The 13,828-nt window shown below is 45.4% G+C and overlaps 1 protein-coding gene across 1 annotated transcript in view; it reads left to right on the forward strand.

Moving 5' to 3' along the window:
- Positions 1-13,828, forward strand: part of ANXA2 (annexin A2) — a 45,313-nt gene that overhangs the window by 10,203 nt on the left and 21,282 nt on the right. Inside the window, exons 2-3 of the mRNA XM_066276079.1 lie at positions 1,394-1,452; positions 5,844-5,943. Coding sequence (XP_066132176.1) covers positions 1,405-1,452; positions 5,844-5,943 — 148 coding nt within the window. The 5' untranslated portion in view covers positions 1,394-1,404. The remainder of the gene's footprint in view (positions 1-1,393; positions 1,453-5,843; positions 5,944-13,828) is intronic.

Raw genomic sequence — 13,828 nt, forward strand, 5'->3', positions numbered from 1 at the left:
ACCGGCCAGGGCCCCTCCATGTTTTTTTCATGGCTGATGGTTCATTTCTTTTTAGCCTCCATTGTCTGGATGTACCACAGTTTATTTAGAGAGGAAGACTTTTTGAAAATGAGAATTATATCCCAGCCCTGGGTTATTGGGGGGGGGGGTATCTGAGAGTGGTGAGAATGGGAGGAATTAGAATAGCAGTGATTTCCTTTTTGCGGTGCTTAAAAAGCATCTGTGAGCATTCAGAAGAGTGGTCTAGGAGAGAGATCAGGACGTAAATCTCGCAGAAATATATCCATAACCACAAATAAAGGTGAATCCTCATATCTTCCATTCCCCCGCCTCCAGCCTGGAATCGGCTTAGTTCAAAGCTTTCCGATAATAGCAAGTGTCTATGTCAATACTCCCTCCAAGCCAGTTTTATGAAAATATTTAGACTAAGCAAACTGTTGGAAGAGAATAGAAAGCTGAATTTGCATGGACACAATTTCCTTGATCAAAGACTATTAAGCAAAAAAATACCAAAGTAGGAGATGCACAATTCAAATGTCATTCCCACTGTTTCGGGATGCAGCTGTGCTCTATTTCCTTCATTTGGGGGATGCTGCTGCTGGGTGACCTGCCTTGGCTCAGTTGAGATACATATAATGCCAGTTAAGCACTTTTTATTGGCAGGTGTATCGATGCTGAGAATTGTGTGATTGCAAAGCTGGAAAGCCAATTCATGAGGCTGTAGTGCCACAGCCCGATTAAGTGTATTAACTGGAAGATGACTTCATTGCAGCCATTTTGAATCTTAAATATAAGGATCAGTCTTTTATGGAACGAGCTCGTGTTAGAAAAATCTAACCACTGTCTCTCTTATTAACAGTTTAGTATCTTCTATGCATCAGTGAACAAAGAAAGTAATCACAAATAGTAAAGGTTCTATTTAGGAATGGGCTAGCAGGAAAATGCTGTTGATTTCAGTTCACACCCATAGTTTTCAGGCTCCTTCAATATGTCCAGTGACTGGTGAGAAATAACAGCAGTTGTGGCTGGTTTGACAAGCCTATCATTTTGTATGAGAAGTGGAAGAGTCAGTTTTATGTTGTTGGAACAAGTTGCATTAGCCTTGGGGAGCATTTTGTTTTTGTATTCACAAACCAGTCTCCAGCTTCTGTTCAAACAGAGCAAGAGAAAGGACTAACTATAACTAGCTCAGTAGCCCATCCCAAACCGAAGGCAAACCATTGCCACGCTTTAATTTTCCCAATCATAAGATGGGAATTGCATATATTTGCAAAAATTACTCTAATATCTTCAGATGAAATGGGCCAAGAAGTAGAGATTAGTATAATGAATTACTGTGCTGCAGGGGAAAGGAAAGCCTCTTCCTAAAGACTTTGTTTTATTTTTTTTCCAGCTTCTTTCAAAATGTCCACTGTTCACGAAATTCTGTGCAAGCTCAGCTTGGAGGGTGATGTAAGTACACCATTTTCACTTTGTGTCATTTTTGCAAATGGGCCATCTCTCTGGGTGATACTACTCCCTTTCCTTGTACATCTAAGAAAATGGAACAGGATTCAGACAATCATTCCCCCTCTTAGTTCTCCTTTCTTCCCCATTACTTTAGCTCTTCTTAGTTCAGTTTGAAATAAATATTTTGGTTCTAGAAACTTTTTTGGCATCACATTAAAATAAGACAGATTCTACTGACACTGGGGTGGCTAGAATTTTGTCCTATTTTTTTTATTTTTTTTGTATTTTTCCAAAGTTAGAAGCAGGGAGGCAGTCAGACTCCCACATGTGCCCAACCGGGATCCACCAGGCATGCCCACCAAGGGGCGATGCTCTACCCATCTGGGGTGTTGCTCCGTTGAAGCCCGAGCCATTCTAGTGCCTGAGGCGGAGGCCATAGAGCCCTTCTCAGTGCCCCGGGGCCAACTTTGCTCCAATGGAGCCTTGGCTGCGGGAGGGGAAGAGAGAGACAGAGAGGAAGGAGAGGGGGACGGCTGGAGAAGCAGATGGGCACTTCTCCTGTGTGCCCTGACCGGGAATCAAACCCAGGACTTCTACACACCAGGCTGATGCTCTACCACTGAGCCAACTGGCCAGGGCCTGTCCTACTTTTTCCTTAGCGTGTTAGTGGTAGTAATTGTTATGATGATATATGACTTTTAATGTGATACCCTTGGATTTTATTATTAGTTGGCCATATCACAAATCATCCTTGAGTGTTTGGGACTTCCTAGTGTCCAGGAAGTTATTTTAGACAAAAACTTATATCATACCTTCTTCTTCTTCTTCTTTCTTCTTTTTTTTCTTCTTTCTTCTTCTTCTTTTTTTAATTTAGCACTTGAAAACCTTTTCTCCAAAAGAGCTTGGATGTTTCTCCTTTTTTAAAAAATTAAACATTGAAAGTACTGTAATTCATCCTGTTTCCTTTTTTGCTTTGGCTATCAGGGAGCTCAGAATTATTTTTAATTGTCTTTCACAGGAAATCTACGAACTTGGAAATTCTGCTATATTTGCTTTTTTGCTTTACAGTTAAAATTTTTAAAATTATATATGAGATTATATTATTGCAAATACTGTTAGAATCAAGTAAAATAAATAATGAATATGTAAAACAGCTAATAACATCACACATCTTTTCCAGTGATTGGCAAACCGCAGCTCGCGAGCCACATGCAGCTCTTTGGCCCCTTGAGTGCGGGCACAAAGGCCAGCTTAGGAGTACCCTAATTAAGTTAATAACAATGTACCTACCTATATAGTTTAAATTTAAAAAATTTAGCTCTCGGCCCTGGCCGGTTGGCTCATTGGCTCAGTGGTAGAGCGGCAGCCTGGCGTGCAGAGGTTCCGGATTCGATTACCGGCCAGGGCACTCAGGAGAAGCGCCCATCTGCTTCTCCACCCCTCCCCCTCTCCTTCCTCTCTGTCTCTCTCTTCCCCTCCCGCAGCTGAGGCTCCATTGGAGCAAAGATGGCCCGGGCGCTGGGGATGGCTCCTTGGCCTCTGCCCCAGGTGCTAGAGTGGCTCTGGTTGCAACAGAGTGACGCCCCAGAGGGGCAGAGCATCGCCCCCTGGTGGGCAGAGCTTCGCCCCTGGTGGGCGTGCCGGGTGGATCCCGGTCGGGCACATGCAGGAGTCTGTCTGACTGTCTCTCCCCATTTCCAACTTCAGAAAAAAAAAAAAAAAATTTAGCTCTCAAAAGAAATTTTAATCATTGTACGTTGGTTTTGGCTCTGTTGACTAATGAGTTTGCCGACCACTGTTTTAGGTCATCTTGGCTTTAATGGCTTTTACAAAAGCTCAGCAGAGAGTGACACTGGTTTGTAGGCACATCTTGAACATATTTCAGAATATGTTCTCGATTAAATTAATATACAAAGAAGCACTCAAAAGTGAGTTGACAGCAGCTTATGGGCACAGAACCCTCTGTATTGTCTATGCTGCTTGCTGTCAAAATGTTCAGATGGATGACGTCCGTGCACACACAGCTCTTAGGGCATATAAAGCCTATATGTATTTCTAATCTTTCCTTTTGGAAGTTGTGCACACTATTGTTGGCAACAGAACAAGCTGTACGTTGAGATCCAAACAAGTCTAGGAGTTCAGTGATTGCTTTCTTCAATGGATCTGATCATTAGATTGTTTCATGAGAGGGCTTCTCCCATAGCCACTGAAGTTACTGTGCTCTAGTATGATGCGTTTCTCTGTCTGGCGAGATGGGCCTGCAGTAGAAAATGCCATGTTTTCCCCGGGATTCTGAGGGAGGATTATTACTTTTGTCTCAATTATTTGGTTTTCAGATGAGTGGATTTTACAGATAATAGGTTCAGTTATTCATTTAATTTTGTTTCCATATATACTATGAAGTTATGTGAAACTGTCCCCTACTCACTGTTTTGGAATGACATGGCACCTGGTAAATGAAACCCTGTGTGATGTGGCCCAATGACTGTCTGCTTTTGAAAATAATTGAGGGCACTGTTGATAAATAGGAAGATATTTTCCCTTAGTTTCTATCCACATTTTGTAGCCACCATAACACATATAGTATTTCAAAATAGCACTTTGACTTACCTTTTCTTGAATGTGTGCTCCATTTCCATTGAGTTACTCTTACTGGAAAATTTAAGATGGAAAACACCTTGATGACCATTGTGTTCCAGAGTTATAAACATGAACTGGAGTTACTGCCTGGCCTAGATGGTCACAAGTACATTTAGAACATTTTGTCCTGTTCTGACCTGAGATTTGGCTTGTCCTGGGAGACATTAAGAGGATGGCCTCTTAGTTGCTCACCTGTATGACCTCCCTGCTAATAAAACCAACCGGTGTGGGAACTGGGTACCTGTGGGGCAATGCCTGTGGGTGGAGAGATAAGGCGGGGCACCTTAGTCTGATTCTTTCCAGAAACTGAGCTGGCACAGTCACCACATTATGATCGGTATTATGTACCGGGGGGAGGGCGGTGGGGGGACTTCAGGATGGGGAACCTTGATACTGAAGGTAGGGCAGTGGTGGACGGTTGCACCTGCCATCAGCCACCCAGAGCCACAGTCGTCCATCCTCTTGTGTCTGTCCTTTGCTCTGGGGCCAGGGAGCAGGGAGGAGGAGCACCGCAAAGGCATTTCCAGGAAGGAGGCGAGTTGACACTTGGGAAGGGAGAACTGATGTAGAAGCAGGCTATTGCCCTCACCTCAGTCAGGAGTGAGGTGGGGGTTGGTCCATCCGATCAGGAAAGTAATGGTTTTGAAAAGCATTGTAGGCTCTGGCCTGTTGTATGTGGTAGAGCGTTGGCCTGGTTTATGGAAGTCCTGGGTTTGATTCCTGGTCAGGGCACACAGGAAAAGCAACCATCTCTTCTTCACCCCTCCCCCTCCCGCTCTTTTCTCTTTTTCTCTTCCTCTCCCACAGCCATGACCCAGTTGGTTCAAGCGAGTTGGCCTCGGGTGCTGAGGATGACTCTGTGGCCTCCGCCTCAGGCACTTAATAATGACTCAGTTGCTGAGCAAAGGAGCAATGGCCCCAGATGGGCAGAGAATCGCCCCCTAGTGAACTTGCCCAGTGGATCCTGGTTGAGACACATGTGGGAGTCTGTGTCTGTGCTTCCCCTCCTCTCACCAAAAAAAAAAAAAAAAAGAGAGAGAGAGAGAGAGAGAGAGAGAAAAGCATTGGAAAGGAAGAGTGTATGGTTTAAAAGGCAATAAGAAAGAAAATACTAGGAAGCGTGTTAGGCAGAGGGGATCTTGTTAAAGACAGCAGAGGGGAGGGGACAGAGAGGAGGCGAGAGCCAGAGGAACTTCATGGACAGGAAGGAGGATGTGGGCCATGTGGCCTGACCACTTCGGTACCATAACGGTGGCCAAAGTAGAGGAGGCTTCCTCACTTACCTGACAGAGAGAAGCAGGCAGGCATTTTACATTTGCTTTTAAAAAGAATTGTGAGCTGAGCCAACAGGCCCAAGTGGAAATTCATGTGCCCGTTGCAAAACTTGGCTAGCCACACGTGTTATTCAGGCATTTCCACATTTTCAGTTTGTTTTGAATTGTTGCCAGCCCAGTTTTAAGCTCTTTAAAACCTTCCCAATTAAACAGGTGCTTTTGAATGCCCAGCTTTGGGTTGTCTGTGGAAATATAGAAAGCATATTCTACCTTGCTGGGTCTTTGAAGAATTCTCATTAGAAACAGTGAAGTTCCTTACATTGGGTGGTATGTTCAAAACTTACCTAGTTACCTAGTCTAAGAATGATTTGAATTGTTAAAAGGATTATTAGGGGGAAAAAAATCTATTTTAGAAATCAGTATTTCAACAAAAGGATATTAAATGTGCATGATTGGGTTATGTTTGTCTTTTGACCTCAGCACTCGACACCCCCAAGTGCGTACGGGTCAGTCAAAGCCTACACCAACTTCGATGCTGACCGGGATGCCCTGAACATTGAAACGGCCATCAAGACCAAAGGTAGGTGATACACTGTCCTCCTCTCGTCAGGCTCTGCCTGAGACGTCTGTGGTTGCCTCTTCATTCTCCCTCAAATCTCCATACATTGGTCATTTGAAATTGTTTTTATGGAGTGGAGCTTTAATAAAGTGGATTCAACCCTACCTTGCCTCACACCTACTTTTGCTTTCCTCCCTTCTTCTCCCACTTCCTCCCTCATCTGCTTGGAGAGAAGATCTAAAATTTGAGTATGGATTTTAACCAAATAGCTTAGTAACATGGAAGTAGGCCTAAGCTGAAAGCCAGGAGCCCTGGTCCCCTGGGTGTGTGCTCTGGGCCAGCTCTTCCCTCGGAGGCTCCGGGCCTCTTCTGTAAAGGAAGAAGCTGGTCATGGTGATCCCTAAGGGCTTTTTTTTTTTATTGTCCTGATTCTCCTTGAATTTCATTACACTTGTTGGAAAAATGCTGCAGAAATTTTATTACTTTGCTCTTTTAGATGGATCTAATGAGAGAAAAACTCAGACTCTTTTTCTTTACCCTCCAAGTTGCACCATTCCTTAGGCCTGGAGCTGGAATTGCAAGAGCTGTTGGAATAAATGTTTCCTCGAGTTCCAGGATGAGTAAGAGAGGACCAGGAGGCAGAAAAGCCTCCCTCTCTAAATCCAGCCAATAAAGCAATTGATTGGGTGGAGTTGAGCAAGAGCTTGTCCTAGTCATCACGCTGGTTTCTTTGTCTACAAAAGTAAATGTTCTGACTTTTGGGGCTTTTGTTAATGAAGGATGTATCTTTGGGGTTGTGCCATCCTCTGAGTCCCTAGAAACATGGCCATGATTGTGGTGATGCTTGTCATTTCACCACACTCGTTTCCCTTCTAGACTCCCTTTTCACTTGAGGCTGGACTGAGATGCAGACAAGACTCAGCATTCAGAGTGGTGGGTTCATACCCTGCTGAAGAGCTTGGAGGCATTTTTCTCTTCTAAGTAGAGTGTTTTAACTTATTGACACCCTCATACTCATGTCACTGATGGACGGGGAGCCTCAACCAGGATATGACCTAGGAACCTGTGGAACATGACTATAGGTCCTGGCTTATGCCAGCGTATTTACTGATTGTGCTTCTTTTCACTCTCAGAATTGTGTTATTTTATTTTATTTTTTGTATTTTTATGAAGTGAGAAGCGGGGAGGCACAGAGACAGACCCCTGCATGCGCACGGCCGGGATCCACCAGGCATGCCCACCAGGGGGCGATGCTCTGCTCATCTGGGGCATTGCTGTGTTGCAACTGGAGCCATTCTAGTGCCTGAGGTGGAGGCCATGGAGCCATCCTCAGCGCCCGGGGCCAACTTTGCTCCAATGGAGCCTTGGCTACGGGAGGGGAAGAGACAGACAGAAAGGAGAGGGGGAAGGGTGGAGAAGCAGATGGGCGCTTCTCCTGTGTGCTGGGAATCAAACCCAGGACTTCCACACACTGAACTGATGTTCTACCTCTGAGCCACTGGCCAGGGCCTGAGAATTGTTTTATTTTGCAGAATAAATTACATGGTAACCTTTCCTAAAACCCTTGAAGAAACTGGTGACATTTTTCCACAGGGAGGAAGTAAAATAGAAATACCTTTTATGTCCTGTGGTTCTAACTCATTAGATCCACCTAAGAGCAAAACAGTAAAATTTCTGCAGCATTGTGCATCGTCTGCCTCTGAGCAGCTTTAAGTTCAGGGGGAGGCCGTGGGTATTTCCGGAATGGCTGCCTGGACAGCTGAAGGGGGGGGAAATGACGTGTCCAGATTTGACCTTTAAAAAGTCTTCTTTGCCCTGGCCGGTTGGCTCAGCGGTAGAGCGTCGGCCTAGCGTGCGGAGGACCCGGGTTCGATTCCCGGCCAGGGCACACAGGAGAAGCGCCCATTTGCTTCTCCACCCCTCCGCCGCGCTTTCCTCTCTGTCTCTCTCTTCCCCTCCCGCAGCCAAGGCTCCATTGGAGCAGAGATGGCCCGGGCACTGGGGATGGCTCTGTGGCCTCTGCCTCAGGCGCTAGAGTGGCTCTGGTCGCAATATGGCGATGCCCAGGATGGGCAGAGCATCGCCCCCTGGTGGGCAGAGCGTTGCCCCTGGTGGGCGTGCCGGGTGGATCCCGGTCGGGCGCATGCGGGAGTCTGTCTGACTGTCTCTCCCCGTTTCCAGCTTCAGAAAAATGAAAAAATGAAAAAAAATAAAATAAAATAAAAAGTCTTCTTTTTTGGTGCTTTTAAGTAACCATACTTGGCAAAGGCCAGGTTGGGAAGTCAGAAAGTCACTAATCAGATCATAAAACTAAAATTTGCAGGGCTTACCGCATAGTAGTCCATTCTACTCAGTGGAGCATGATGGATGAGAACATGTATGATCGTGGGTTTCATATCTTGGCCTGCCACTCACTTACTAGCTCTGTAACTCTGCAAAAATACTTAACTTCCTTAAGCCTTTGTTTTTTTTTAATAAGTAAGACTAATCAAAGTTCCCACCTCACACGGTTATTGTGAAGTACTGCTTAGCAACTTAGCATAATGCCTGGCATTTTGACATTGTTCAAAATAGTTTGCCACCAGTGGTGGCACAGTGGCTAGAGTGTTGACCTGGGGCGCTGAGGTCCCAGGTTTGAAACCTTAAGGTCGCCTGCTTGAGCGCAGGCTCACCAGCTGGAGCACGGGATCATCAACATGATCCCATGGTCACTGGCTTGAGCCCAACGTCTCTGGCTTGAGCAAGGGGGTCACTGTCTTGGCTGGAGCCCCTCCCCCCCGCCCCACCCTCAAGGCACATATGAGAAGCAATCAATGAACAACTAAGGTCCCACAACTATCAGTTGATTCTTCTCACCTCCCTTCCTGACTGTCTACCTGTCTGTCTGTCTCTCTTTCTCTCACTTAAAAAAATAGTTTACCTTAACACACACACAATTCACTTTGCTAAAATTCACCTTGTCTCATTATTGGGTGTGTCTCCATTCCTCGGGCTTTCCAATCTGTTGTTGTAGAAACACACTTGAAGTTTAACAGTTAACTGTCTGACAAAGATGGTGCCTTTTACCAGCTTGAGACAAAGACTGCTTTTATCCCTGCATGAGAAAGCTTTTAGCACACTGGAATGCAAAGATTGCGCAAACGAACTCTGGTAACAGCTGAAGCTCCCATGGCAATAAAAATACCTCCAGGCCCTTTCTCAGTCAGTAGAAAAATACAAGGCAGAACCGTCTGCAGGGCTGAGATTTGAACTCCTGCTTTCTAGTTTGGTCAAAAGCAGCTGACATCACCATTATCCTAGTTGCAACTATTGATTGAATTTATTGAGTGCTCATTATGAGCAGGCATTGCACAAACACTTTCAGAACACGCCAACTTCAAACTCACCATCTGATGTAGTGTGCCGTCACCCCCAATTTATGGATGACACAGTTAAGGATTAACATGCTCTGGATCTCCTGGCTTTGGTTCACATTGAAGTTTGAACACCGTGTTGTCTATTCACTGGCTGTGTGCTGAAGCACCCCAATATTCTGACACCAGCCTGCCAGGATTGGACTTTTTTCTTTGCCAAGTGAGTGTCAGGCACAGATAACATGTGATTCTATTGTTTTCAGACACATGGCATATTTGTGATCCTGCTATAGGTCCCCGTCTTCTTTTAGACTTAAAGCCCAATGAAAGTTCCACTTAGAAACTCACTTTTTTTTTTTTTTTTTTTTTTTTTTTTTTTTGGTGCCTAGTGATTTTAGAGAGTAATTAAATTTTCTTGAGTTCTTTGTTGGTCCTTTAAAATAATTTCTAGATTGTTAGTATGTTTAAAACCTTAAATCCTTCTAGAAGACTGTTGAGAAGGAAGAATATGATATCAATATAGAAATCGGTGTACCAATCATGTTAATATCAGTACTGCTTATGGTAGTGAAAGACCCAGATGAATTCTAGTTTGGGAGTGACTTAGTCAATGATGATAACTCACTTCGTATAGAATGTCTGTAGGATGTCACAGAGACATGAAAATAAAGTTTCTGAACAATTTTTAACATTTTTATTTGATATAATTCACATACCATAGAGTTCATCCATATGAAATGTACAACTCACTGTTTAGTGTATTCACAGTTGTACAAATATCACAGTTTTAGAACACTCATTTTAACATGCAGTCACTGTAACTTGACAGTTATATAAAATAGTGAACATAAAAGAGTATATACAGTATGATTATACCACAACAATTTATGTCAAAAAGGAAAAAAAGGCATTATTAACGAATATAGAATTATGGGTAATTGATTATCTTCCTTTCTTGTGTTTTCAGTATATCCTGTATTTTTTAAAATTTTCCGTGATGACATGTTACCTTTATAATGGGATGTAATAAATTTAATTACAAACAAAAATGAAGTCATTCATTTTGAGGCTAGCATCCCTTCTGTTCTTTTACCTTCCCCTCAATATTTTTAGATAACTTACACCGCTTAAATACGAGCTGATTAAACCCCCCTTTTAGAGTGCCCTCCACCTTCAGGGTAATTAACACCCCGTGCCACCCCTTCGCCCCACTGGCTCCTCAAACCCTTCATGGGGAGAGCACAGTGCTAACTAATTGGTGTTTCCTTCACAAGGAAGCAGACAAAGCATAACCCTCAAATGCTGATACATAAAAGCCAAAGGACCAGGACCATCTGGGCCTTCTCTCCTAGAAAGGGCACCCTGAGTGTGCAGGCACACGTGTGCATGTGTGCCAAGCTCAGAGCATGCTGGGTGGTGCCTGCTCCGTCCCAGGCAAAATCGACTTCTTTATTGTGCGAGTACTGTCTGGAAGGAGAGCTGGGGGCGAGCCACCTGTGGGGAGGGTTGATCAGTTGCTTTTCAACACAAGGATTGCAAATGAGCAGGCCTGCAGTGGGGAGGATTAGCAAGAGGAGGAGACCTAGGTGACATCTATGGGCTGGCATGGCCTGGACTGGTCAGAAAGTCCCAAAGCAGCTCGTCCCCATTCCTTCTCTGTTACAGTCTCTCACCTGGCCTGCTGTAGTGTCTGTCCTGGATGTGGGCCTTCTTGCCTCATCCATTGCAGACTCTTTCTTCAGTCTTTATCTCCAGGCTACTCGCTGCCCCAGAGGCTTTGCTCTGGTGGGAGTGTGCCACCACCTTCTAGAGGGAGCATTAGCCCACTTCTATTATCCAGCCTGTTCCCCCTCACCTCTCAGCACAAGCTGGTATCCGAGCCTCTTCTCCAAGCTTTCTTTGAGAAGGAGGCAGAATCCATTCTTTCTTGGTCCATGTCTCATAATGTTTTATATACTCATGAATAGCTCTTTTCACATTGTGTTGCAGTTACTTAGGTGTGGATTTGACTCTCCCACCAGAATCTCCGCTCCTTGAGGGCAAAGGCTTTTTTTCATTAATCAGCTTTAATCTTATTTACACAGCTGTGTGAAAAGGTAAACATTTAACCCACATGGTCAAGTGGGCACAAACACCAGAGCACACAGTGAGTGCAGAGAGTGGGGACCATGTGGCTGGCAGCTGAGATAGCAAAGGACAGCTCCAGGGTCTGGACAGGACCTGGGGAGTGTATCAGCCCCCAGTGAGCTTTTGCGGTGTTGTTAAAAAATGAATTTAGGGACGTAGGGCAGGGATGGATCTCCCTCTCCGAAGCCTGCTTTGTTTCCAGCTTGGAGGGGTCTCAGGGTTTCTTGAGCACATTACCTCACCCCAATGCGTAATTGTTTTGTGTTGTGCTCTGGCTTGAGGTCGGCTGGGCAGTTGCTCACCTTAATTTATGTCTAGTTAGAAACTGAATAAAGCCATGCAAAAGTAGTAATATTGCTTAATTAACAAGAGGTTTCGGCAACTTAAATCTGTAGGAGTCTTTTGGTCTAGATTGGCCTTGGGTTAAATATATACTGTGGAGTGTACAACACAGCTGTGAATGGTTTACCATGTGGGTCCAAATAACTAGAAAGGAAAGTCAGCTAAATTAGAAAAAGATGAATCTAGACTACATAAAATAGATTGTAATTAGAGGCAGCACAACCCCGGAGTTAGCCTGAGTGCCAATAAACTGGTACAACTTGGGTCTCTCTCTCTCTCTCTCTGGAAGGGGAGGGTAACGAGTTGCCCTATTATTATTACCAGTTTTGATTTTAGCAGTATTTGTGTTTTCCGGAAGGGTTGCAAAAGCGGGTAATGCTTTTCCCTCTTCTCATAAGCATGTATAGAAGTGTAACTGCAGCAAGTTTCTGCACTTAGTTTTTTCGCAGGCTTTTAAAATGGAATTGCTTAGCTCTGATTTCCAGCATGGCCCAAAGGCCAACATCCCTGTGCAAACGGAGAGCAAGCCAGGGCCTGGGGCTTTGGTCTCACCTGCACACTTGCAGGAATATCATTCAGTTGAGAGAGCGATTAGGAGTATGTTCTTCAGGGGATCCGGGGAGCAGATTGGCTCTGAAAAGTGGTTTCTCTCCTATTGGAGGAGAGTGGGAGGAGAGGGCCCAGACCAGCAAGAACCCTCAAGTGAGAGTGTACTTGTGGGAAAGGCCTTTGTGACTCAGGTAGCCCAGGGTGTCTCGTGTCCTGGGAGGGACCAGGGGAGAACATTTCTGTTGCTGAGGCCTTTCCCTTTGTACAGATCGACTCTACTTGGAGTTCTCATCTTACACCCCTGCTGGGAACAAAGGGGGACCAGTGCGGAGGCGTGGCCGCCTTTGCTCAGAGCCCAGATTTTCTGATTTTCTTCCTGATGATTTTTGTCTGCAGGGTGGGGTGGGGTGTCGAGGCGGAGCCGGAGCTAAGAAGCCTGGAACACATGGGGGAAGGAATTCATAGCTCCCTTTCTAAACTGCTGGCCTCAACATTTGTTGCCTGCCTCTCAGCTCTTTCTTTTTTTTATAAAAACTATCACTTATTCCCCTGAAGAAATGTAAATATCAGGGCTACCCAGGGACAAGGGAAGGACCCAGATTCTCATCTGCTGTCAGCAAGGCTAGGTCAGTAAAGAGTGAATTCACTCTTAGTTGAGTTCAGGGTAGGCACATCAGGTCCTCATGCCTCTGTCCTGATTTTTAATTTTCTGTCTCAGGAGGCTTAACAGTGGAGCAGGACACAGAATGGTGCTTGCATGCCATGCATAGTCCTTCGTCCAGTTTGAATCTTGCTGGTGGTCTGCTCTGTGTTTCCCGGCTGGTCCTGTAGAGTAGTTCAGAAATCTAATTTCGCATGGAAAGCAGACAGGGGTCTCTAGATTATTAACGTATCCAGTGGGATGACCAAATAGAGGGCACTTAGATTCCTTTCTCAGGGACTCAGCTGAGGAGAGGCCAGAGTAGAATGGAAACAGAAAGGGGGTGTCCGGGCCAGCCCTTCTCTCAGTACTCAGCGAAATGACCCTTCCCAGAGTGGGAACTGTGTCCCCGGCTGTGCCAGACTTGGGAGAGGAGGGGGCTTCCCAGTCTCCTCCCACCCTGGGCAGAGCTTGTTTTCTGCTACCCCCTCAGGCTGCTGCCAGAGTTTTCAGGAAACCGGACTCCAGTCCAATGTGTGCTCATGGCAGACGGACAGCCCATCTGCTCTGTGCCCTATATGTTCATAGACCAAGCCCTGAGCGCAGCCAGGAGCCAGGCCTGTGACAGGAGCTGAGTGGAGAAGGCAGTAGACACATCCTCAGCCAATATCCAGCCAGTCCTTTCTGCATCCTCGTAAATTAAATATCCTCATCATCTCAGTGTTATAGGATGAGAAACTGAGGCATAGAGAGGTCACTGAGTCCCACATCATTTCCAGAGCTCTACACCCGGTGTTGTCACTTGTCTAGGGGCATCTGTCGCCCACCTGGGTGTCTGGCTCCTGGTATAAGACTCTCTGGAGACAGAATGTTCACTTATGCGGAGTGACCCAGA

Source organism: Saccopteryx bilineata, chromosome 4 (genome assembly GCF_036850765.1).
Source record: "Saccopteryx bilineata isolate mSacBil1 chromosome 4, mSacBil1_pri_phased_curated, whole genome shotgun sequence".
NCBI classification, from domain to species: Eukaryota; Metazoa; Chordata; class Mammalia; order Chiroptera; family Emballonuridae; genus Saccopteryx; species Saccopteryx bilineata.